Genomic DNA, 27426 nt, shown 5'->3' with positions numbered 1-27426 from the left:
ATTTTTTTAGAGGATTCTGTTAGAGGATTTCAAGACGAATTCGGTAAGTATCATAACATAACATGTGGCAGGCGTAAAAAAATTTGGTGTAAAAAAGATCCGTTTTCAAACCACGTGACAGATATTTCTGAAGGTCAACGTATACGTAGTATACACGGTTGTACAACTAACGGTGTTTTTTCAGATTTTCCCGGTTGCAATTGACAGTTGGCGTAACATTATGATGTTATTAAAGGCTGTATATTCCTCAAGCTTGATAATATACGTTCCAGCGGATGTGACCAGACGTAAATCATATTTAAACCATTACTAACCTAAGGGACCAACTCAACGTTAACCGAAACCTAACCTATATATAACGCTCACAAAAACACAGGCTTATCGGACGAAATTAATCGCGTTACACACAGCGTACACAGTATTATAAAAATGAGAATAGAAGTATATTTTTCTTCTAACCTAAAAGGTGAATCTTCAGTAACAGACACTAAACCAATAAGAACAATAAAACACAGGTACTCACGATTCTGTCCAGCACTGTAAACGCCGAAGAATTCCTTCGACGTTCCATTTCTTCTACACTTAACACTCACACCCGACACTTTCAATCGCGTATTTCGATTTTCAATTTCCATCGGTTACCGATACGATGCTAGCAATTATTATAGGAACGAGCCAAATAGAGAGAGACAGAGGATTCCGGGGAAGGATTCACGATCGCGTCGGCCGGAAGGAGGAACGGGAATCCACTGAATTCAGACACGAGAACGCACTCACCGACGGTGATACAAAAGGTTTGATGTTTCTCGCACGATTGACACCGCTCCTTGCTTCGCGATCGGAAGTTTCACGCATGAATGACCGGAGCCACCAAGCAGAGAGACCATGGCTCATGATTTCCACCGGAAACGGACTGACCCTCGCGGGAACCGATCGCCCGAGTCACGAGAACCAATCACCGTCCTAGTCCGATTCCTTAATCCGTGTTCCCTTCGTTCCGATTGTGTACACTCGCGAGCAACCTCGACTTCCACTAGGGGAAAAAGTGGCGTAGAAGAAAAGTCTCCTACCGCTTAGTAAATTTATTTCAAGTACTGAAATAAATGTTAAAATGCATGTTAATTTGCCATAAATTTCAGAAACTTCCGAAACTGAATAGTAGAAGGCCCTATCCCTACGTTACTTTTTTTTTTTGAGTTTGCTCGCGAGTTACAGTGAGTTTTTGTCTGCGACAAAGGATTTCTACTCTGAGGTCGATTCAGTTGGAATATCCAATTGTGTTTAGACAAGGTATGGGGTTTATGAACCCGTAAATGTTTCTACTGTTTTTCTACGGAAAAACTGAAACAGCAATGTTGACCGGTAATAATATGTTTGTTACCCATGCAGGTAGCCAGAGGTCACGACGATCGTCTTGGGCCCGTCGATATTGACGAACCGTTGTAAACAGTTGTAACTCTTCATTGTTGATAAACATTGAATCCCAGAAACAATAACACATCCGAACCCCACTTTACCAACAATACACTCACACTCAAAATATCGTAGTTTCCACCATTGCACAAACAGATATAATCCATAGGAAATTCGAATAGCTGCACTAATACTTCATCAGAACGCGTCCATACCTTAAAGGTTATGTATTAGGAATGCTTGTTAGATCCTTCGATTAAACCCAAGTAAGTATGATCGGTTTCAAACGGCGATGAAACTTTCACTTTTCACTTTAGATGGATCACAACGAGGACAGAAATGAATGGGCCATGTAACAATAGAATTCAGTCGTTCCAGAGATACCGATAGCGGACAAAACATGTTCGACCTTGTTTCGAGCCTTTCTTGGGCTAAGTCTTCCATGTCGATACTATTTCATTCCCACTCGTACTAAATTGTTAAAGGATTAATCTCCTCGCTATACAAGTATATCTGCCAGAAGACAAGTAGGTTTCCGCAGACTTCAATAATCTCGATCAATTTTACGATTAATTCTGCGACGAAAATGGAAAAATTTTTTCTCTGTGCATACAAAGAAGTATCTGTCTCTCGAAAAGGGGCTCTCACTCGACGACAAACCAAAAGAAAATACCAACGATCGAATGCTTCGCCTAAAAGAAATCCACCGTCGGCCCAGTACCGATCGCTAACTCTCTTATCCCTCGTCATCAGTAACCCCCAAGAAGATGACGAAACATTACCGTGACGCACAGTGGTTCAAAATCCAAAATTTTGAAACTTATATACCTTATTCAAATAGAAATGGACACAACAAACGAAGTTTCATCAATTTTATAGATCCTCTTCGACGACGTTATCATTCACTCAACAGTGTTCCCAACATCTTCACGAAGGTCGGAATTTTCGGGAACTTTTCGGCAATTTTTTTTCTATTTCTGACCGAGATCAACAATAAGTTGACGTAAATTTTTCAGAAGACAAAAAAAATTGTTTCCCGCTATATTCGCCCTGCTGAATTTCGCTTCTGGACCACAGTGTGACGCTATGCAACGGGAAGCTTTCTCCGCCGGCTGCCTACCACCGCAACCAATCCATCAAGTGCCAGCAACCACCAGGTAAGACAAAGAATCCCCCTCTTCAAACCACCAAGGAAAACGCAGTAACGTTTTATCCTCACTAGACCAAGCCTAGACCACCTAAACCAGGATCCAAAGTCTCTGCGAAGTGGTCGAATCGCCATGAAACGGGGTTCGAGTCCGAAACGAGAAGACGGATAAACGTAACAGGAAAATACTTGGTCGGCAAACCAGTGAAACGAACGAGACGAAGAGGTTGCTGCCCGATGGAAGGATGAATCCAACGGAGACGGTGGTAGCTAAAATGATAAAAAAAAGAGCAGGAGGAGGGGGGGGGGGCTAGCTCTCCGGAGGGAAGAAGCTAGCTGTGGCCTGAAGATACAGGGGGATTGTGGGCACATGGCGGGGGTGGTTGAAGAGGAGGGGTGAGAGACACTGTGAAAGGGAGAGAGAGAGGAATGATATCCACCCTGGTGGATGATCCCGCCTCTAAGGAGCCGGCTGATGCCGGAGCCGTTGGATAGGGGGTTTAGCTACCGACCCTCCTACGCCCGCCATCCTCAACCCCACCCCTCCCCCGCCTCTTCCTCCTCCACCCCTCGGTCGCGTACGCGGCGCAGGCTCCGATACAGCCAATCGTCGGACCGCGACTGATAACGACGCTGCCAAATGTGCGTCCGTCGCATCGCGGCAGAGTTCGTCCCCCACGGTGGTCCACGCGACCAGCAGAAGAGTACGTGATACCAAATCCCTTTTGGGCCCACGGTGTAATCCCCGCGGATAAACGGCGGCCGACGGACGGGTGTCAGCCCCACTGGCTGGCTATTTTTCTCTCTCTATCTCTCACCGTGTGGCTTTCTTTTTTTTTTTTTTTTTCTTTTTATCGTAATTCCACGACCATATACACGGTTCAGAGTTCCAGGGTTTTTTCGGGTTCGTTTGGGGGGAATCGTGTGGAACAGGGGGGTCGAAGGATATCGAGGAAGTGACACACGCGGGGTGTGTGTGTGCATGTGGAGAGAGGGCGCGAGATCGAGGGCCCGGTGGAATCTGTTGATCGACGAACCCTTGATCGGATAGTGCTGGATAAGGCTAAAACCCCGCATTGACGGTGAGTGATGTTGGTTTCTTTAATTTCGAGGGTGTTTTTGGAGTGGGACTGTTTTTTGGTTGGAACGTGGTGTTTTTGGGATTGCACGGTTTGGACCGGTTTATGGGTCTGTTTTTTTTTGTAACTGAGGAAAGGTGGATCGTTGGGATACTGTGGTGTAATCTTGGGTTTTTTGTCGTGAATCGACGATCCAAGGTGCGCGATACAGAATTAACGGTTCTTGAATTAATTCAGTCGGGTTTTTTTTTTATGGCTGTAGTTCGCTGTGGCCTGGACGGGTTAGTCTTGAGTGTCGAGCATTTAACGGTGATTTCATCGAAATATTAATAAACAATATTGATAATTGAGAAATAAAATTACTCGTGTATTGGCCTGATGGTAACTAATCGATCCTTCACTGATTTTCATTGTTAACAGTAGAACTACCAAAGCAGTCAGAGGTAACTGGTTAGTACGCTTTTATTAATGATGATTGCAATTTCGTCGATTATAAATCGATAATGACTAGAGTTTGTAGAATTAGAATGCGATCAGTTTGCTAATCCATCAGAACGGTGTTGAACAAACAATAGAAATGGAAACTGATGATTCGGAAGTGTTATTGAAAAAAAGACCCTGACCGATCGACCAGTGAACCGAATTAAATGAAATCGCAAGGGTATTATTGTAATAAATATTTTATGGTAACAAATCGGCAGAACTTAGTTAACGACTTAATAATAACAATATTAAGTTTGTGCAAAAGAAGCAATTGAAGCTGTTTGTCCATTATTTTCAATCTCTATCCTGACTGAACAATTGCCATATATGTAATCCGTTTAGTCGAAATGGTCACTAGCATTTTTTTAAATTTGTTTACCATTTTTTCTCGATAAAGATTAAATTACCCGTGGCCATTCAGAGTGGCCAAATTGTCCATATGTCGATTTCTCGACCGGCGAATTTTCCAATAACCGCGAAATATCGCGAAAACTCAGCCCACTTATCATTGTCCTTTCTTTTTTCCACGCACTTTAGCGGCTTCCATCTGTGACATAAGTGCGACAAGACTAAGTTCTACACGCGTGTTTCGCGAATTAACCACACCGAGTCCCACGTTCGACGCTAAATTAAGTTTTCTTTTACTACCCCCAGCGTTGTCGTTATTCATTTTTTTTCTTAACGCCTCGTAAATCCTCGGTGTTCCTCGTTGTCGTGCATTGCAATTGCCATTTACATTTACGCCGTTTATTTTGAGAGCGGTGTAAATCTAATTTCTCGAAAAGTCGACAATATGGTAGTTATAGTTACACACGATGAATATAAATAAAATAAATAAATCTAGAAACAGTGGAATTACGCCATTTTCAAAGTAAACGGTTCGTTTCTCTTGGGTAAGTCTTTTTAGAGCCATTTTGCGGTTGGAAAGTCATTTTAACCCTCTGTGTAAGGACTTATGGTATAATAAAATAAATACAGATATTTTGTTTTAAGAAAATGTGCTTCTTAAGCGATGTAACCCTAGTTTTTTTTATTCTGAACCACCTGTGTAAATTGACGATTTTACGATTTCAACTGTATTTCTGTACAATTATGTAGGTAAGTTAAGTTTAATTTTTTTCATGTATTTTTAATGGAAAACTGTTGAATAAAAATTATCCAGCGTAAGAAACCTTGATATTGTGATTTTATTTCTACTCAAACATTCAAAACATTTTCCGTACTTTTACTAATAATTTGGCCATTCGCTGTAGATTGTAATTCATAAATAAGGGAATTAATGTTATAACTATCTTAATACAAAGAAAAATAATTAGAAACACCACGGAAAATATTAGAATCTAATGCTATTTACGATGCATGTAATCTCGAAGCTATGAGGCGTTATAGTTTTAACTTTACCTGCTTCTTTTCCTTCGTTTGGAATGGACAAGAGCTCGGAGGCATGTCTCAAGATTTATTATACAGCTTATTAAATCCATTTTGCTTTAATTGGTCTCCGTTTCAGTCATCCTGCTACCTTGTATGTATGCGCGTTTCCGTCATCAAGACGTTCTTGTTTTTGAATGCAAGAACGATTACCTCGTTCAGGTAATATCAGTTTTCGTCGGTTTCGTTTTACCCGTCGATCCTCTTGGTGCAAGATTTTATGCAGATTATCTCTCGTTCCTTCGTGAGACATTTCCCGCTTCCGGTATTTTCTTTCATAAAAGGTCGTCCACAGGAGTGTGGTGCCGTCGAACCCAACTTGGCTGCATTTCAATTATTCACTGCTTTATTGAATCGATGTAGTCGAACTGGTCGATTGTGAGACATTTTTTTCAAGAGTTGTGGACTTTCGAAATTTTCAAAACTTTCAAGACTTTTCGAAACTTTTAAGAGTTTCCAGACGATCTAAATTTTCAACGATTTTAAATCTGAACATTCTTTAGACTATAGATATCCAAATTTTTCAAATGTTTGAGAGATTTTTTGACTTTTTGGACTTTCGGATCGGTCTGCTTTTAAGACTTTCAAAACTTTCAAAACATTCAACGCTTTAAGGACTTTCAAAAGTTACCTGAGCTTTCTAGACTTTCAAGACTTTCCAGACTTCTAAGACATTCGAGAACATTGAAGTTTTCAGTGTTTTCAAGGCTTTCAAGACTTCTAGGCCTTTCAAAACTTTCCAAACTTTCGAGGCTTTCAAATCATTCAAGACGTTTAACCCGCTCGATGTTTATGTCAAGTACACTCGTCATAGCTAAAAAAAAAAACAATTAACCACACAAGAGCACCTTTGTAAAATGAAATAAAACACTTGGTTAACAAACACTGATAATTTTCAAGGTTTTCCGCCCAAAATTCATATAAAAGAATCACTCGTAGATGTGTTGTCTTTCCCTCTTTCGCACGGGGCAGCGCGCGCGCGTGCTCATTTAAATAGCGCGGACGCGTATGTGTATGTGTATGTGTGTGTGTGTGTGTATTTGTGTGTAGGTGCACGCGGGAGAGTTTAGACGAGAGGTAGGCAGAGGGGTTTCCGGCGAGCGTTAACAGAGTAACAGAGTGATGTAATGAGGCCCGGAAGCAGGCAATTTGCCGGCCGCGGCGGCGGCGGCGGCGGCGGCGGCGGCGGTCGCAGTTGCGCGAGACAACCTGCCCGGAGTACCTTCTTCTTGATAACCGGGGTCCAGCCCCGACGCCTCCGGATCGGATATCTGTTCCGTTCGTCGCACCGTGAATCCGTTCGCCGACGGTAAACCGTTCCATCCCCCTGGCCACGGTATACAAGGCGATCCACCACGAAACCACCCCGTTTGGAAATCACCTTTCTCGATCGTGAGCAGAAAAAGGAATTCCTCAAACTCGAAGAAAATCGAATTCCTCTAAGTCGAAGAAAATCGAATTCCTCTAAGTCGAGGGAAAGGGAATTCCGGAAAGTCGAAGAAAAGGGAATTCTACAAAATCGAAGAAAAGGGAATTCCACAAAGTCGAAGAAAATGGAATTCGTAACCACTTGTGAACACTGACTGAACACTGACCTGTATGATTCCTTGGAATCCAGAATCCGATTTCTTGGATCTGATATTATTGTACCCTTTTGGTATTAGCGTGGTCCGATTGGTCGATGGTCCACAATTTAGTGAACATTTGGAATATTTTGGTAGAGAGGAAGATTGATTTGTGAAAGGTGAATGGAAGACCCGTTGACCAGGTGGATTTGAGTATATGTTTTGAATCGTGGAGGTTTGGTGAAAGACGATTGGTGGTGGTCAGTGGGAAAAGAGTGATAAGGCGAGGAGGATATATATGGGGGTATTCATTGAAGGAAAAGTTAGTTTGGAGGAGTTTGCAGTGTTGAATCGTGGAGGTATATTGCTGCGATTAGGGACACATGTACCTTTGTGTTATGGGACGGTTCGTTGATTGATTCAGCGAAGATCGTGATTGGGAAGTGTGTCGAGAAAGGATAAAATAGGGTGAAGAATTTGAAGCATGCAAGATTTACTGTGAAATGGAGAGAAGAGACATATACCGGTGATAGCAGATCCTGATGGAAGAAGCTTGGTGTGAAATAAATTGAAAGAGGTTAGATCTGGTTTTGTTCATATCGACGATTAGTGACCGAAGATCTTGGTGATTCGATCACCTGACCCCAGAGGTGTTTACGTCGGAGTGTGAAGTGGAACTTGTGGAATCTCTGGTGAACAGTTAACCTCTATGAATTGTGATCCTTCGAGTATCGAATTTGAATTAACCATAAACATCGGTAGTTATCGATGAGTATTTTGATACTTTCATTTGATAATTAAACACTGCCCGATACCAATTCTTCCATCACCAAATTCCGCTTTAACAATCGAATTGAATCTTGAAATCGCGGATGAAACGTCGAAACATCTGAGATACAATTAATAACATTAGAGTACGCCGAGTACTTCCCGATGGATCGATTCTTCAAACGCTAAATTCCAATTTAACAATCAATTTCACATCTTCCAAAGTGCAGGCGAGAATCTCAGAATATTTCGAACGGACACGTGACACGCCACCCAATACCAATTCATCGAACACCAAACTCCACCTTACAGATCAACTTTACGCCATCTTCTAATAGTACAGTGAAAATTTTCGGATCGCACAATTTTCCAATTAAAATCCAAACGAAAAAAAAAAACAAAGGAAAATATTAATGTTCCACGACTAAATTTCCAGTAAAAAATACAGAAAGTAGATCGTTGCAAACCGCGTTGTGGCCATTTAGACGGTCGTCGTTACGGGACACGCGGAAACCGTATACTTGCGGCCCGCCGGAGGTGCACCGTGATTATGTGACAGTTTTGTGAACGTGATTAAATTGACCTCGATACATTGTGGACATCCGCGGGCGCTCGTTCTCTCTGGTGGCCGTTTTATTCGCGGCTTGTGCGTGTATGTGTGTTTGCTTGTTTCTCTTTTCTCGAGTGAAGACGCGTCGGGCCCCGTGGAACGCGCACCGGGCCCCTGTCTTGGACCCGCCATGCTGCCGGTGGAATCTTGAACCGTTGGACGGTGGAGGAGGGGGAGGAGGTGGAGTAGAAGGAGAAAATCCTTTGGTCCGTGGACGGCGAACGATCGATGATCGGCGTGCACGGTGTGGAGATCGCGTTTTATCGTGGAAATCGTCGCGGCGAACGCACCAGGTAAATCGTGACGTCATTCTTGATTTTTTTTTTTTGGTCGTCCGCTCGCTTCCGGGCCGAATAATATCAATTTATTAGCAGTAAGCTGATATACGTGAACTAGTGGTGAAACACTTCTGTAGATAGATATATGACGATGTGTCTTGGATTACTATTGCTTTTGTTCTGCGAAATGAAATTGTGCGAAAAGGGGAGGAATATCGTTGTCTTAGCGTTGTAGTTTTACGTAGGAACTAGTACTGAAACCTTACTGTAGATAAATATTTGATGACGAATTGTCAGTGGTTCTGGTTATTACTGATCTCGTTGTAAGAGAAGAAATCCTGTGAAAAATGGCGTAATGTCGCCCTCTTAAGGTAGAAGTTCTGTATAAGAACTAGTATTGAAACCTTACTGTAGATAAATACGTGACGACGACTTGTCCTGTGTTTCAGGTTACTATTGCTTTCGTTGTAAGAGAAACAAATTCTACGAAAAAAGGAGAAATATCGATTTTCTAAGATTAAAATTCTGCGCAGGAACTAGTATTGAAACCATACTGTAAATAAATATGTTATCCAGGGACGTCAGTTGCTCAGCTGACTGTTAGTTCTCTCCAGAGACTGAGATAAAGATTACTGGCAACAGCGAAGTTTTGACGTCATTCTGATAAATTCTGTTTGACGAACTAGTAGTGGAGCATTTCCGTAGACGGGAAAACTGTTACGGTCTGTAGATTTTCCGAATGGTTAGATCGTAATCAGCCACGAGTCCATGCAAATTCCTTCCCGCTATCACCTTTCGGGGATTCGGATCGACGCGATAAGTTGTCGGGCCGCGCCGATAAAATATGTAGATCGGCTGGTAGATCCACAATGGACAGCTAAATTACGGACAGATCGGTTACAAGATCCTCCTGGTTGTTACGTGCACGAAATCTGCCGCCGTTTAGTTGTTACATTCGACGATATTCCTCGAAAGGTTTCTTCCTTTCACGCGATCACCGGTGATTTTCTGACCGAGACGATCAGAGCTGCTCGTTTCGGTACCAGTGACAAATACCAAGCGATAGTTCTTCACTTTTACTGTGTATATCACTATTACTTTTAATATCTTGAGGATTAAAACTCGTTGCGAGGCGATGATCGTACATCGAATATATGTAGGCACATATTTTAATGGGAGAAATTAAATTTTTCGTTGCACTCACCATTATTCTACCGAAGAATGTTTGTATATATACCTGTTCTTTAATTATAATTCGGTAAATTTTCAGTAGGTTCACGAGCGAAAATTATTTGCGATTCCCATTATGAATTTTGCTCGTGATCTGTTAGTTTCAGTAAAATACAATGTTATTCGTAGTTTGATCAATATTTCATAAGAAGTAGTTCCCGTTTGGAGCCAGGTGTGGCGTTCCTTAAAATGGCGGCGTTTCGACCGTCGTTCCTTCCGCCATCTTGAATTCGGACTTCTGGATCTCTAACGGAAACGATTCCAGAGTTCATATAATTATTGTGAACGATTTATCTGGTGTCACATGTTCACGTTTGGAGATTCGGTTTCAGTCCCCTCCGGTAATATATTCGCTTCATTCATAAGAAACTTTCTTGCGCGCTAGCGCGCTCGCTCGATTTAATTCGATCGTGACTTTACCGGATGCTTCAAGGGCCCTTTAATGATCTTTAACGACGCTGCCCACTGTACGACAAGTGCCGTCGAGAGTTCAAGTAACTCACACTCGGTCTGTTAGCACCGTTCATTGTCTCCGGATTACGTTTTTTCTCTTTGTGACACGCCGCTTCTCTGAAGGCCCACGAGGCAAGAGCGAGCTGATGTCGTTTGATAGTGCCCGATATTGTGCTACGATGTTTCCTGAAGCCAATCGAAGCAAGGAAAATTCTTTGGAGAAATCAATGGAAAATTAACGATCAAAGAAAGGAAAATTCGTTGGGGAAGTCAATGGAAAATTATCAATCGAAGCAAGGAAAATTCGTTGGGGAAATCAATGTAAAGTTATCGATCAAGGCAAGAAAAATTCGTTGGGGAAATGAATGGAAAATTATCAATCGAAGCAAGGAAAATTCGTTGGGGAAATGAATGGAAAATTATCGATCGAAGCAAGGAAAATTCCTTGGAGAAATCAATGTAAAGTTATCGATCAAGGCAAGAAAAATTCGTTGGGGAAATGAATGGAAAATTATTAATCGAAGCAAGGAAAATTCGTTGGGGAAATCAATGTAAAATTATTGATCAAGGCAAGAAAAATTCGTTGGGGAAGTCAATGGAAAATTATCAATTGAAGCAAGGAAAATTCCTTGGGGAAATCAATGGAAAATTATCGATCATAGCAAGGAAAATTCGTTGTTGTTTCAGGGGCTCTTTGGTGATGTACGACAGCGCTAGCTGTTCGTACGCAGGTGCGCTCGAATTAAAGGGATCCTCCGGAGCCGGAGCCGCGGCCGCGGCGGCCGCAGGTGTAACCGCGGCCGGCGTCAAGCAGGAGAACTGGCCGTATCGCGGGCTGACCTGCGGCAGCACCTTTCAGAGGCTCAAGGAAAGCGTCGACAAGGCGAAACAGGCCCTAGCCGATCGCGGTGGATACCTGTCCGGAGCATTTTCACCGCCGCCGCGCGCCAATCCATCCGCCATTTCGCCGACCGCCTCCATCACAGGTGAGAATATCCAATAGAAATTGATGTAGTCTTGCACCCTTTTTCAAGGTATTTTTTTGTGCACTTTTAACTCTTCCTTTTTTCATCTGTTCTCATTTGGGATTCTTCGTTCTTAGATAGTCTTACGGAAAGACGTAGGTCGTCATTCGAACGGTGATTGTGTCGTCGGATGATAAACTTGAGTGATGTGAACTCTTTTGGAACTTAGATAAATAATACACTTTTATGGAATGAAATAAAAAAAAACACAAGAATACCGTCGATATTCCAGTCAATAGTTTGATAAAACGGTAACGATCGAAGGTTACTTTTTCAACGCTCATTTTTAACCGGTTCATTGGATGGCATTCGAAGATAGGGCTGCGATTGGACGAGAAAGAACGACTTCCTTTTTCCGTGGTTCTCGCGTCGGGACACGCATCGAAGTCGGACAGGTTAACTTGGCAGCAAACGCGTTGCTTCCGATGTTTAAACCCAGACCGCGAGGTCACGCGAGCACACGAGCACCGATGGAAAAACCACGCACGCGACACATACGATTACGCGCAAGCTCGTGTTCTGGGGTTCGAATGGTACAGAGCCCCCCCCCCCCCAGGAGGCGGGTCCGTTACCGAGATAAAACCTTATATTCAATGCGATTATTCTAATGAAACTTTTTTATCTGATTCGTTTGCCTTTCTTTTCTTGCGTACATAGGGATAAACCGATACTGTCCACGTATGGATAGTTTTATTCATAATTTGTATCGAAAGAAAGTATCAATATCTACTTAGTATCGCATCAAAAGTATCGATACCTACTTGTATCGAAGGAAAATGAAGTTACACCTGGCGACCTCTCCTTGTCAGTATCAAAGCCTTCGAACACTCATCGGTGATTTACTGTATAATGAATTTTCCCATCTCTGATTTAAACAAAGATATATTTTATTAATGAGCATTTATTAACGAAGACATATTTTATTAACGAACATTTATTAAATGTTTAATGTTTATTAATTTTTTCGAAAACTTTATGTCGATTAGTTTAGGACAATCATAAATCCCATTTCGATTCGTTTTCTGGAGTGCTAACACGTGTGTCGTGATTGTCACGCGACCGTCAAAGGAACCTGGCTGGCTGGAATTTGACCAGGATCGGAAAGGTTAACACGATTGGCCCGGCACAATTGCTGTGAGTCATTCCTTTTCTCACGGCTTTAACGAATTCTGGGATCTAATCAAATGTTTCCATCTTGACGTTTCTCGTGATCGTACACAGTAATTTTAGACGTTTTCTCACGTTGCCGACTCACCTCGTTCGTTGGTGCTCGCGTGTCGATGATTATAAAATAAATCATATATATACTATTCAGATAGAAATCGATGTAACATAAAATGAAAGAAAATAACTCAATTTTCTTTTGTTCTTTTGGTTTCGGTAAATGTTAGTACACCACCCCCTTTTTGACGAAGACTTTCGCTAGGGGTTGCAATGTCCTCCAAGAAAACGTAAACATTATATCAGAATTTTCATAGAATCTGCATAAAATTTTCCTAGGATTTTCATAAAATTTGTATAGGATTGTTAGAGTTTCTGTAGAAGTTCCATAGAATTTTCATAAAATTTTCATAGAATTTTCCTAAGATTTTCTTGGAATGTTCTTATAATTTCCCTAGGATTTTCATAGAATTTTCATCAAATTTGTACAGTATTGTTAGAATTTTCATACAATTTCCAAAACTTGAGTTTTCAGCTGTGAGTAAACTAGTACAACTCCGTCAAAGGGTTAAGAAAGTTATGGACCGGTCGAAAGATGGAAAACGTTCTAGAGAGAGTGCGTGTCGCGTAAAGTTTTCCAAGCGAGCGGCACACGGCCGATAAATTTGGAGCAGGATATTGGTGGTGGTCGTGGAAAGCAGTCGACGATGATAACGTGATTTACACCGGCCGGGTAATTAATGTCCTCGGCGACCGGCGCTTTAAAAAAACAATCGGAAATCGGCGACAACGAAGAGCAACAGTCAGGCCGCCGCCGCACGGTATCGCGGCCGGCAACCGACTGACAAATTATCGCGGTACAGAGATTTTCCTCCTATTTTTCCTCGATGTTCTTCTCTTTTTGTGTTTTTTTTTTTCTGTTTGGTTTATATAATTGGTTTCCCGTTTTATTGCGCGTGCATCTCGGAAGTCTCGAACCTTCGAGATACTTCTTGGGAAGGGACTGTTTTCGGGTGAAATTTTTTATATTGTGTCTTTTAGAGTAGGTTTCTTGGTGGTTCGAGGAATGAGTGGGGGACTGTTTGGTGAAATTGAAGACTGAGTAACATTTGGATGTTACTATGTGGGTTTGTTTTGAACAAGTATAGCTTAAAAATCTTTATAAGCTCCTCGGTTAGAATATTATTAAGCTATGTAGTTTTCAATGGAAATGAAATAGAATTTTCATAGAATTTTGATAAAATTTTTATAAGATTGTTAGAATTTTCCTAGTATTTTCAGAAACTGAGTTTTCAGTTCCGAGTGAATCAGTATGAACCTAGCTATTTAGTCACTTTAACATTTCACACGTATCACTAACACCCTGTATACTATCATGTAAAACCCCGTTAAACTCGAAGTCGGACAATTGGAGTCCTTCCCTTAATGTAACGACCGTAAAAATCACGATTTACCGTCACGTGGAAACGTACCTAAACAAAAAATACCATCGTTCGCATCAACCTAATACTTCAATACATCAAAACATAAAGATTGTTAAATTCTAGAATGTATATTTAAACAAGAGACGCGTTTTCTTTATTCAGTCCATATCCTGTTCCTTCGTGGGCATACACTCAAAGAACCAAAAAGAGAAGGAAAAAAACCATATTCAGCACAGATTCTATCCCTTACGTGCCCAAAGAGAGAAAAAGAAATTATTCATCGATCGGGAGTTATCACCGGGTCTCGGGGGTAACACGGAGAGCGTCTCGAGGCAGCCGAAAACTTTTCACCGGAGATCGTCTCCCGGTCACACTGGTGGCAAGATGGTGGGTCGATGATGGCGGCGTAGTCGCGAAAACGCAACGGAGGGATGACAAGGGAGGAGGAGCGGTTACGGGGTTAGCCGGGAACGTATCCATGACGACCGACCGCCCTGCGAATCGCCACCCTCGGTGAATCCCGGATGCACCCCTCGGCATCACCCAGCATCCCTCTCTCTGCCCTCCGCAACCCTCCGTGGCTCGCCTCTCGTATCTCCCGACGTGTACGCGGCCCTCTCCGCGTGCTTCACGCTCGGCTACTCTTTCATTTCAAGTCGGATCGTTTCGCGTCGGTAACCTACAGGGTGTCCCGTTCGAAGGGGTGCAAACAGTTTCGTGAACGTGTACACGTATTCGATATTTTGTTCCTGAGTTGTAGAGATTTTTAGACTCCTGTAATGTTGTTGAAATGTTTACTTTCCGATGGAGGTTTTGAAACATCCTGTAGAGTACATTGAATAGGATTGAAAAGATTCGTGTGAACCTGTACCATATTCAATCTTGTACAGTGTTGGAATACTCACTTTTTAAGAGTTTTGTAGCGCCCTGTAGAGTACATTTTAAGGGATGAAAAGATTTCGTGTAACTGTGTACCATATTCAATCTTATTTCCGAATTGTAGGGGTTTTTGTACTCTTGTAACATTGTTGGAATGCTTACTTTCCAAGGGAGGTTTTGAAACGTCCTGTAGAGTATTTTTAAACCTTCTGAGTTTTCGTCGAATTCTTGTATTCAAGTTTAATTTTGTTTGCTTTCATTTGCGATCGACGTTCAAAATTCTTGTGCTTCTATACTTTTCTGGTACAGGGTGTTTCATAACATACAAAGGACAAAAAGTTCCCGTGACTATGTACACCGATTAGTCTTGACTTTGAATAATCTTGAATCATCCTGTATATGTATGTGGAACTCTACCTATGTAACACCCTCATTATCAAGTGTATACCCATGGGATCGATCCAATATTTTGTCAATAATTTAACAATTTAAACTGGACACACCTTTCCACACTCTGACCCTATGAATAAAATGTATTGTCAGGATAACGAATTGATCAACAGAAACATGAAAATTCCCATAAATAATAATGGGAAAAAAAAGTAAAAGAACAAAAGAATAAGGGAAAAAAGTAGTTCCTCGTCGGTAAGCGGATTCATTTCGTGCCCGATCGGTCCCATTATGCTGCACGTCGGATATTGTGTCAGTGTGCCCGAGGGCGGCGCGTGTATTTAATGTTTTGTCGGTCGAGCACCATCCCGCCTTGTTTGCGCTGGTAATTGATGTTTGACAAAATGAGGTGACGCGCATGCCGACAACGTGTGCTGTTTGCCCGGCCGCGGCCACCGGTGGCCGGCCCTTTTAAGGCTCCCAGGACTTATCGTCGCGCGTTCGATCGTGCACGCTCTGTTCAACTAGGACTGAAGTCGCGGGACACTTGTACAGGATGTTACAGAAACGACGGTCCATTTCCTCGTAAACAATTGTGTTCTATGTTACACGATATTTTCTAATCAGTAAGAGTAAATACAGAAATAATTGAAAGTGATATTGCATTATAGTACAGGGTGTTTCAAAATTAAAAAAATTTGTTAGCTGGATAAATTCTCGAAACTGTTGTGTTAGATAAAAGGGAGTATTTTACTTATTTCGAGAAGTTGCCCTCGGCATATGATCAGAAAATCGTAAGGATCTGTATATAACAGATATACAGGATGTTTCAGATGTTTCGCCTGATCTCCGTTTTTACTGAAGATACAAATATATGCGTTAGGTAAAAGTTGTTCGATTCACCGAGACTAATATATAAAGACTCACTTTCCTCCGATATTTTTTTATATAATATTTGTTATTAAATTGTGGTATCGATTAGCTAACAATAACAAAACCGAACACAACTACACCAACGCGGATCGTCCACACCGTCGAAAAAATTTCGTAATACCTATTTCTGGATTGCCAAGTGTACAATTTTCAAAACTATACAGGGTGTTTCAGAAGTACAAACACTTTTTTAACAAAAAAAAGAAAGAAATAATTACAGTCATTTGTCGGTGTCATCGTGTGCATCGAGGACACGGTACTCGACGCGGGATAAGAAAGATCAGTCTTCCGGCGACCGGGAATCGGGCAATTAAAGCTCAGAAAAGTATCGTCGCCTGACACTTTCGTTGCCCCCCTTTCTCCGGCCGGAAAACGTCAGAACGCGCCTACACTTTATGTGACCGAGGGTTAATGTCACCTCTCTCTTTCTCTGTCGTCTGTCTAATTGCACGGAATGGGGCACCTCGCGAGACAAACGATGGCCGCATAAAAGAGCTCTCTCTGGCACCCTTTGCGCCAATTTTCACGTTCGCCGACCGGCCGGAAAGACAGGATGCAGCCGCGCGCGCGCATCGTATTGTACGCGGCACGAAAGTGGAACAGCATCATCCCGATCGGTGCTAACTGGCGCAACATTTATCGGTAATTCGAGAAATATCCGGGTAAAATTGTGTCTACTGACGATGACTTTTGTCATCTTTAACACGTTGATTCTTCATGGTAGTCATTAATGATCGGCGCACAATTAACCCTTTAACCCTTTTAGACTTGAATTTTCTTTTAAGAGTAAAAAAAATATTTGTTTACATATTTTAACTCAGTAGACTGTTCAGATGATATTTTGTTTAGGAAAAATGTTTTTAAAAAAAGGATTGTTATTTAATTCTGAATTGTTTAGACCTACTAAAAAGAATCAGAACATAAAAAAATTCAAATTTATCTTAAATTACAGTAGGGAACTTTGAATTTCAGAATAGGAACATTTACCATTTCATGAGTTACGTTACATAGCTACCCTAAAATGTTCACTTCTTATGTATTACGATTAAAATAGAAAGAAACCAAGTATACCATGTCTGAAATCCTATTGAAAAATAATGTTTCCCCACAAGATGATAAATTATATTCCCTAGAAAACAAATTAGTTCGTTTTTATTATAACCACAATGCCATACAAATTGAAAATTGTAGGGTGGTTTTTTAGTTGGGCCGCTTATTATTGGTCTGTTGCTATAAACATCAATATAATATTTCTTGACGCAAGGACGCAATATTTCCTGAAAGTTCGATCGATTAATCGTTGCGCAAGGAGTCACCCTGTGTGTATGTGTGCATTTTACTCGGTAAAGGGAGGACCAACGACGGTGACCAAGACGCGTTGATAATTGCCGGTATCGGTTAACCCTGTGGGGGTGGGGGAGGGGTGGTGGTTATGGGGTCTCGAGCAACCCCTCGTCAATCCCTGGTTCTGGCCAGCCCCCACGGTGTGATCCCTTTTGCCCTCTATCCGGGAACCTTTGCGCGCCCCTTCGCTTCCGCCACCAGGCAGCTACGACCGGCTACGACCCTCGTTCCTCCTTCATCCCCTCGAGGGGTGACTAAGGTTCAGAGGATCGTAACTGTCTTGCCTCTAAAAAATGGAAAGAATACATTAAAGAAATTCGGGGGAGGCTGGCACCCGGATGACCCCGGACATCCGTTCCGCAGGACCCTCGAGAAAAGGGGGACAAAAAGGGGGGGGGGGTCTGCGAGTGAGAATTTTCGTCGGGATTATCGAATTTACTGGTTGACGCTGGTGGACGAGATGTATCGGTGAAATACAATTATAATAACGGCTACAGATCGATACTGTCATATTGGGAAACGTGGATTTATAGTTTGGATAGATTTGGGTTGTTTCGCGAACTTGGGAATCGTCGATCTGTGATTCAAGTGGCAGTTAAGGTGGATGGTAGAGATGTAGAAGGTATTGGATGTAAGAAACCGGATTGGGAGGAGTACTAGACTTTGGACATTCGATCTAGAGAATATTGTATTCGAGAGACCTCGGGAAAAGCATAAAGTGTCTGGTTCCCTCGCTATCATTATCATTATCGGCTACACTGTCTCAGAATGATCCTTCATTTACAATATCCCCCAACTTAACCGTTCCGATTCATCAAACCCAAACGAATTCCAGACAAATATCATACATTCGTCGACTGTCCACGTGTACCAGTGGACATTTTCAACTTTCACTCGAGAAACCTTCGATCCCACTTACCCTCGATCAATTCGTAAACATGTACAATTACCGAATCGCTACGCCTGAATCGATTATCACTCTTCCTCCCTGTAACCTCTCTTTGGACCGAAACACCGCTGAATCTCATCCGAATTCCTACCGATAACCAAATGCAAACACTCTCGTCTCTTTTCCCAGCCTGAACCCACCGGCAAAAACTCGAGCAATTAAGGGGATTCCCGGCGAGAGATCGAACAGAGAGAGAAAGAGAGCAATGATAGATTGCGTTTCACCGTCGTGCCGCGTTCAGGTCGATCGCGCTCGAGCGAATTCCGGGCACCAAAAGGGGGGTAGTGGGTGAGGGTGGTTTCTGTCTTTCTGTTCTCCTACGGCTCTCTGCAGGCCCCGTGACTAATCATGATAGTTCCGCCCGGGAACGCCGGGGACACACGACTCCTCGGTTCCGTTTCCGGCGCGTGGCTGCCGTCTCCCTCCACCATTCCCTCCCTTCGACCCCCCGCGGCTCGTAGGCCACCCTCCCGCGCAATTATTGCGCTTTGCAACAAAGACTCCCGTTTATTCTCGGCTCCTTTTCGACGACGATTTCTTTCTTCGCTTGTCACCAACCGCCATGTTATACTACCGTACCATTACCGCCATCTTCCGCACGATGCTTCCCCTTTCAATCTCTCTCTGTCTCTTTTTCTCTCTGTCTCTCTGTCTATGTCTATCTTGATCTGTGTCTCTCTTTGTTTGGTTTCGTTGGCACTCTGCAGCGTTTCGCTGTGTTGTGTACTGTTTGATTGTTAATAATTGGTGCTTTTATCTTGGGTACTTTTAGTAGAAAGTTGTGTAATACAGGGTGAGTCGATAAGAATTATTATATAAAATAACTCGTTACCTATTGGTTGTAACAGAACACGGTTGAATGAATTATGTAGCATTTTGAGGAATGCATCGGATGGATACAGTTCGAGTTTTTATGTCTTTCTTGAGATATTACGGTGACTGAACAACTATCGAAGGACTACTGTACTCTAAAAAATCTTAACGTAGTGATTCCAGAGTCAATATCCCTCTTGTAGCTATCTTTATCTATTACTTGTCGTAATTATCACGATTTAAAGACTATGAACCACTATATCGAGGCACTACTGTACTCTCAAAAATTTTAACGAAGTGTTCCCCAAGTCAATACCCATCTTCTACCTATCCCAATCTATAACTTGTCGTAATCGTCACGATTTAAATACCATGAACTACTATCGAGGTACTACCGTACTCTTTAAAATAAAAATCTCCGACAAAATCTCTTTCAGTTAAGTTACCAACGAGTCTACCAGTACGCCTTGGAACACAACGCTGTTCTCTGTCTTTCTCTCCATTATCCCCTCCCCCGATTTCGTCACAGCCGGGGCAAACGTTCATCTAAATTTACTATAGATCCCGCGGCCAACAATTCACCCCCTATTCACACACACACACAGACACATGTCTGGCTGTCATCGCGCGGCGAGAGAGACAACGTCCTCCACCAATCTTCCGAATTTCCTCGGATCGTATATCTCTAGTTGCCTTATCCAACTAGGGGATACCGGGTTTTACACGTGTCCGCGTAAGTCTCGCTTATGCAACGATCGTACGTGCCGCGGCGGCCGACCGTCGTCCTATCCCGGATCATTATTCATCCTCGCGCGACCTACGGGGCCGGCCCTGGCCAGTCGACGTCGTGAAATAACCTCGTTAACCGGCTAACTCGCCACGGTTCCGCGCGGATCGAGCGGTCGACGCCGGGGCGAAACAGAAAATAAAAGAGCGAAACCATGGGAGGGGGTTGGGGGCTACGGTGGGTGGAAAAGAAGGACGAGAAAGAAGAGAGGCGAGTCCACGTGACTCGACGGAAGTTCGAGCGGGAAGCGTTAGCCCTCTTTCGCCCCCGTTGTTATACAGGGTGTTGATAAAATTGTGGGACAGCTTCCACTGGGTGGATTCCACACATGTCGAAGGAAGACAAAAATTTAAAGAATGACAAACTCGCGTGTTAGAGGTTTTGTTTCTGACTTACACGAGAAGGCACGATAGTGTCCCCTTCCGATTTTGATGAAACTTCGTATGTTTATTAAGCAGTCAAAAATAAGGGATACGTATTTTTTTTTTTTTTATCGGCTGAGACGCGAATTTAAGGGGTGAAAAAGCCCCTCGAAGTTTCGATCCGAAATTTTTTTCGTTATGAACAAATTATATTTTGGACAATTTGTTAGCACCTTATTATTCTACATAAAAAACCGCAACCGTTGTCCGTTAGAAGTTTTCATGTATCTCCTCTGAATATTGTAGTGATTTTGATGTTACCAAACGTTCTTTTTTGTCCAAGTTTTACATCTTGTAAATACTAGTAAAACTGGGAACTAAAGTCCATTTAAATTACATTTTATTGAAGTTTTTAATTTTAATTTATCTTAGTCGTGTCTAAAGTGATCTTTATGACTTTACCGTAACAGAGTAATAAAGAGAGCTATTAACGATGATCGGTTAAGAAGATCACTTAGGGACGGTCACCCTAGGCCGATGTGTCCTTTACGCGACTGCATTCCCTTGCAAGTGGTTCAGATCAATACCAAAACCGACGACCAGCTACTGACTACCCCTAAATTCGAAGGATCCTCGGCTAGATGGCGGTGTCCTCCGTAATCATCCCTTATTTTAGTCTCGGCGTATCACGACAGATGTCTCGGCGCTCGTGACTACCCCATCGTGTTTCAGGAGACAAATCTCTGAATTCTCGACCCAACCCTTCTGATCACCTCAAATTGATCTCAAAATCATTGTCCAGATTATCATCTGGTCAGATTCTGGTAGTGTACGAATTAGTTAGATTCAAAATTCAAGTACAACTTACATATAAGATGGTTATGTCCTGGGTTAGGCCTTAGTTAGGTCTTCGTTACGTCTGAATTAGGACTTGCTTCCGTCTAGGTAACATCTAAGATCAGAAATCTATATTAGGTGCAAAATCTTAAATCTAAGTGTAACTTATATCTATGGTTTAGTTATATCTAGGTTGCTTAGGTTTCTAGGTCTTAGTTATGTCTTGGTCACGTCTTGGATTAGGTCTCGTGAATCTCCTCATTAGTTATGTCTTAGCCCCCGTCAGGGTTAGATCTAACAACTAAAATTTGTATAGGAAAATTTGAAGCCATAGATGTAAGACTTAAATCTAACTTACACCTACATTGGCTGGGTCCTGATTAGGTCTTAAATAGGTCTATGTTAAGTCTTGGTTACGTCTGGATCAAGTATACATTCAGTCCGTCCAAGTACTCTACCACAGAATCATCTGAAGTCGACTTATAAGTAAGTTCCAGACTTCGCTGACACGGGCACATAGAAAAAGAATGGAACAGTAACAGCAACATCGATGGATAAAAGGTTCGTTCCAATACTCTCCTGTCCAGCAAGAAAATGACACTATCGTTTGTATCGTCCAGGAAGTCAGGGGATGATGGCACGTAGATGGGCGGCTAGGCGAGGGGGTTGAGGTCGCGCAGCGTGATCTGTTGCTCACGGTGCGATGCACGCCGACAATATTGACTGGGAGCCAAGGATAGTCTGACAAAAAAAGGGGCTGCGCGCCTCCCCCTGTTTCCCCAGGCGCTCGACCCATCCCCGGCCCGTTTCGTCACTCCTTCATTGACGGAACATTAAGCACACACGATAACGCATGATTAACTGGCTAATGACTTTCTCTATGTGCCGGCCGCCCGCTGGCTCTCCTCGGGGGTGGATCGCGCACAGCTTTCGCAGAATCATCGCCCAGAGGGGTGGGTGGAACGGACGGATGGAACGCGCGCCCCTAAATTCCTGGATCCTTTTTCCCGATAAGTGACAGACGTTTTTCGCCGTTAATCGTTCGAGTAATTTGTCGTTGACAAATATTCCCCCCGTTCAGGTCCTCCCGATGGCTCGTTGATTACCCCATTTTGCAAGGATACTGTGAATGTTCATACAGTGTTCTTTGATGGGACAGCAATCGAAAAAATTGAAAGGTTCCCACGGATTTTTGATGATTATTGACGTTGGAGTAGATAGATTGCTGTTGGAAATTGTGAGCTTTCGGTTAAAAAATGTAGATGTACCAGAGTTCACAAAAACTTATACTGTACAGAAACTTAACAAAGGTTCTACAGTACTCTATAAAGAATTACAAAAACAAACTGCAGAAAAATGAAGAAAAAAAGTTTGCAAAAGAAATGCGTAATTATCGATGAAATAAGAAATAACGGAATAGAAAAATATCATCAGTTTTCTCTATTTTTTCATTACGGGTAATTTATCGATGTGGCTTCCAAGGTGGTTGAATTGAGCTCATCGCTTGATTACATGGTAAAAATCAACCCAGTATGAAGTTGCCCAAAGAAATGGGCATCGTAATTGAACTAATGATATTCCACCCGCACCCCTCGCCCCTCTGGCCGATTCACGGAATACGTAGCCGAGCACGTAAATACTGCGCGAGCTAGCCGGTTCCAAAGTACACGAAATCTTGCCACTTAAGTACCTCTGTCACGAACGGAAGCGAACGATCTTCCGCGCCAAATGATAGCGGCGAAGAACTTTGGCTCGTCCACCCCGGTGTTTCGGGCCGTAACAACATTTACGACTTAGGGAAACGATTTTGGACAGAATTCGATTCCAGTACACTGGGATTCGATACGATACGAGTTTCTGTGTTTCAGAGTTCTGGAATGAATCCCATAGGATGACCGATATTATACCTACAATTCTTAGGAATGTTAATTAATTGACCTTTAAACTTTGTTATGCACGGCTTCGAAAGTTAAACACAAGAATGATCGGTGTCTGGGTCGTATCAGGACTTTTTTCTCTGTTAGAAAAATAGCTCGTATTAAGAAATATTATACTTTGTATAGAAACGTAGCTCATATTAGGACCTTCCGTTTTGTACCAAAACGTACCCTGATATTAGGACCTTCTAATTTTATATCAAAGCGTAGGTAATATTGGATCCTATTTTGTATCAAAACGTAGCTCGTATTAGGACCTTTCCCTCGTATTTACTATCTGGATCTACTTAAAATAGCTCATAATAGGACCACTTCACCAATGTGAAAGTACATCATACTAGAATCTTCTGCTATATCTATAAATAAGGCATATTAGAACCTTGCTCTTTGAACACATGACTCATATTAGGACCTACCTCTCTGTCTAAAAATACGAAGACAAGTGGTACGTTTCTGACCCCTCTCCTTTCTTTCTCTACGAAGCCCTAGTGTCATCCTGCTGGAACATCGTCTCATTGTTTTCGCACGGTGCTCGTGAAAATGGCCCGGAATTAACGCGTAACAAGCTACGAGACTCCCTTATACATGGGGCGGGTAAAGAACTGCGACTCCACGGAGTCGCACCCGTCCGGTGATTAATTTCTCTCCGGCGGCGAACGGGGGTGCAACTAATTATCGTGCCTTTTATTGCCGCCAGGGAGCACGTTCTCTTGGAACGTTCGATAACGAAACGACGAAATTCCCGGTTGAGGCTCGTGAAGAATCCATGAAACATTCGGTTTTCAAAAATTCGAAAATGTTGTACGAATAACCTGAAATATATTGTACTATACAGGATGAGGCACCTAAAACAGGCCACCTGAATATCTTGGCTGTGACTGGTGACAGAAAACAATCTGTCGGACCAAGCTTGCATGGTATCCAGCTGCGCATTATTCGACGTGAATAGTTTTTTGATAGGTGGACGCGTAGAGGTCGTATGAAGGTCATCGTTGTTTTTTTAAATGGAATCGTATATTTGTTTAATGCACTGATTCACCATAAGTGACTTAGTACTTTACGTAAGAAATAACGAGTGGCATTAAGTAATGCAAAAATTTATTTCTCACCTACGTAATCCCATGGACCACCCAGTATAACCGTGAACCCGTTCACGGCAGTCGACGTTGGACCGCGATTGAAAAGCCTTAGCAGATGCGTGTCGGGGTTGGATATCGCGCGATAGGTAGTAGCGTGGGGGTAGAAAACGGAACGACGACGACGGCTATAACTGGGCAGGCTAGGATAGAAGGACGAGGTGTGGAGGTGGAGGAAGAGGAGGAGGACGACGACGATGACGACGACCGGTGTTTGTGGCGTCCGCCTCCGCCCCGGCCGCCGACAAAAAGGCGAGAGAATTTCCTGAAATCCTTTCTGAGGGTCTGATTGCCATCATTATCGTGGAGTGGGTAGGAGTAGCACGGCACCGTGGAGGATAGGGTGCCCGAACCCCGGGGTGGGTTTCGGGGTTGGAGTGGAGTGGAGGATGAGGGGTGGTTACGAGTGCTGGAGGAGGAAGAGGAGGTAGAGGACGGAGGCCGTGGTTCGAGCCTTTCCTACGGGCGAAAGGGAGACAAAATCGTGCTGGGGAGGGTAGAGGGGAATTGTCGAGAGGGAGAGAGGGCGATAGAGCGAGAAAGCGGAGGACAATCAGCGGTATTCAGTCCGAGCTCAGAACTGGAAGGCCAGGGAACATGCTGGTTGAAACGACGACGACAACTGTGGCTCCTCCGGGATCGATCGACCAGCCGCTTCGACGTAACACCCGTTCCGGTGCTGGCCACCGGAAGCTGCCTGAACTGTGGCAGTCGAACGGGTACACCTATTCTTCGAGAGACCCAGATCGTGATCCCTATGACGGTCTAGGTGTATTTTTGTTCACCTGGAGGAGAGGGAGAATCAACTTGGAGGTTAGGCTTGGTGGAATGATTCTTGTGGTTTCTGGAATGGATATAATGAGGTTTTTCTTGGTATACTTGATCGGTGGGGTGGTGGCTGAGAAAGTGTTCTTATTCACCTGGAGAAGAATAGGTGTGCAGGTGGGTCAGACTTGGTGGAATGATCCTTGTGGTCTCTGGGATAGAACTGATGACGTTATCGATGATACTTGATCAGTTGGTGGCTGAGAAAATGCTATCTGCATTACCCAAACATTTTCGTATCCGAATGGTTATGTCCCTTCAACACTCCAGGTGACAACAATCCCTATGAGACACAAAAGGACCACTTTCCCTGTTTCTCGAGCGTTCAAACACACACTGACGTTCGTAAGTACTAGGACTTTTAATCTGAATAAAGAAAATGTGATATTTCATGAGAAAGACGAACATTTTCGGGCTATTTTTCTCACTTTTATATTCCTATAAGTATCGTCCATTAAACTTTAACGCAATTCCAAACTGTATTTATTTCATATTTCCGACAATTACGTAACGCTTCATTACATTCACTTAGTACACGATAAGTGTCGTACTACTTACGAACAGTAATGTAGATCCCTGACTCGACCCATTTCGACGAGTAGCGAATCGATCTCGATTTCAACCTCCGTTCAGAATTACCTTCGTTACGCAACTTGTCATCCAAACGATTATTAGTAACGCCTCGAAACAAAAGCGACTCGATAACTGCTCGTAATAACGCGCGCACAAGCTCGTTCTACTGGGTATACTCTCGATATACACCATTCTTTCGACCGCGAATCGTGGGATTCCGTGTTTCCCAAGGGAGGGGGGATTGGGCTGGTCGAAACCGAGGAAGTAATCGCGACTGGCTGTTACCGGTGACACGGTGTAATGTCGCGGGGAAATGAACGTCCCCGGTGCACGCAGCGCTCATTCACCGACTCCTTGAAAAGGGAACCCTGACCTCGACCATCAGGTCGCCGGCAATTTCTTCGAGCCCCCCTTTTCGGACTCGATCGACCGGACACCGGTCGTTCTTTATGCGATCAGCCGGTCGATTCCGTGAATTTAACCCTTCCGGTGGAGTCTACCGTCGCGTTCAAAATACTGGGCCACGGTCGTTGTCTGAGTGTACATTCTGAATATTGTGCGACGAAGTCTAGGGGTCAATCGAAACTTAATATTCTCTCTAGCCTATTACAATCGCGAAGCCTCAGTTAACTTTAGCCGCACATACCAGAATAACGTAATTTCTTAGGAGAAAACTGTGTCAAATTGACACAAGGGACGGATTAGGGTTAACTCACCCGGTATATTTTAAATAAGTACACCTGAAAAAATAAGAAAATATTGTCTTTCGATTCTAATAAATTCATCCATGAAGAGGTTAAGGTTAAATACCAGCCCTCCCTCTCCTACCCCTCGGTGGTGCACGAAACCAATACGGCGATACGCTAGCTCCGTGTCCGTTTCCTAGTTCTCCTCTGTGCGTATTCCGTATGTGTCCGTGGTGGTGAAACGTGTAGCCTCGCGATGTAGCGAAGTAAAGGCGCAGCACATAGTGTGTGTGTTTGGGTGTGTGTGTGTGTGTGTGTGTGTGTGTGTGATGCGGCCTCGGCTCGACTCGATTCGCGTGGCGGTGGCTGATCGATGCGTCGCCATGACGACGCTTCCGCCGCCAGTCATCCAGCTACCTCCAGCCCCAAACCCTCGCACCCAGCCGCCGCCACCGACCACCGCCACCACCCCCCCCCCCCCCGTTCTCGTCGTTTGTTACCATCCACTGGAGCTCCTACTGGTTGGTATAGTCACCTATATGATTCTACGTAGACGAGAACCGCGAGCATCGTCGACGACCTATCCGTGATCGTCTTGGAGCATTAACGTTATCCAAGGCCATCTACCCTCGCGGAGGTGGTCGGTCCTTAGGTGTCTTAAATTAGGATGAGGGGGGGGGGTGAGACTAGCAAGTGGAAATGGGGTGTTTAGATTTCGTTTATTCGGAGGGATAGAACTTGTTGATGGGGCCACGTTGCAACGTACGATTATAGGGGTGGTTTTCTTTTTTTTTTCTTTTTTTCTTGTTACTTTACGGGTCTCTAGGTTACGGAGGAAGTAGTTCGGTTTGTTGTTTTTGAAGAATCGTAGTTGAACTTTGAGAGAAGTTGAAGACAGTTGAGCACGATTT

At 43.3% G+C, this 27426-nt stretch overlaps 2 protein-coding genes across 2 annotated transcripts in view; one reads left to right on the top strand and one right to left on the bottom strand.

Annotated features, from left to right (window-relative positions):
• LOC107186647 (protein SCAI) overlaps nucleotides 1–27426 on the bottom strand; it is a 74810-nt gene that overhangs the window by 23336 nt on the left and 24048 nt on the right. Inside the window, exon 2 of the mRNA XM_015574561.1 lies at nucleotides 21390–21473. Coding sequence (XP_015430047.1) covers nucleotides 21390–21391 — 2 coding nt within the window. The 5' untranslated portion in view covers nucleotides 21392–21473. The remainder of the gene's footprint in view (nucleotides 1–21389; nucleotides 21474–27426) is intronic.
• LOC107186648 (DNA-binding protein D-ETS-3) overlaps nucleotides 8722–27426 on the top strand; it is a 55927-nt gene continuing 37222 nt past the window's right edge. The window contains exons 1-2 of the mRNA XM_015574563.1: nucleotides 8722–8786; nucleotides 11142–11440. Coding sequence (XP_015430049.1) covers nucleotides 8722–8786; nucleotides 11142–11440 — 364 coding nt within the window. The remainder of the gene's footprint in view (nucleotides 8787–11141; nucleotides 11441–27426) is intronic.

This window comes from Dufourea novaeangliae, unplaced genomic scaffold, assembly GCF_001272555.1.
Source record: "Dufourea novaeangliae isolate 0120121106 unplaced genomic scaffold, ASM127255v1 scaffold65, whole genome shotgun sequence".
In the NCBI taxonomy this organism is placed as follows: Eukaryota; Metazoa; Arthropoda; class Insecta; order Hymenoptera; family Halictidae; genus Dufourea; species Dufourea novaeangliae.
The sequence above is the reverse complement of the archived record's forward strand: the minus strand, read 5'-3'. Positions and strand labels throughout refer to the sequence as shown.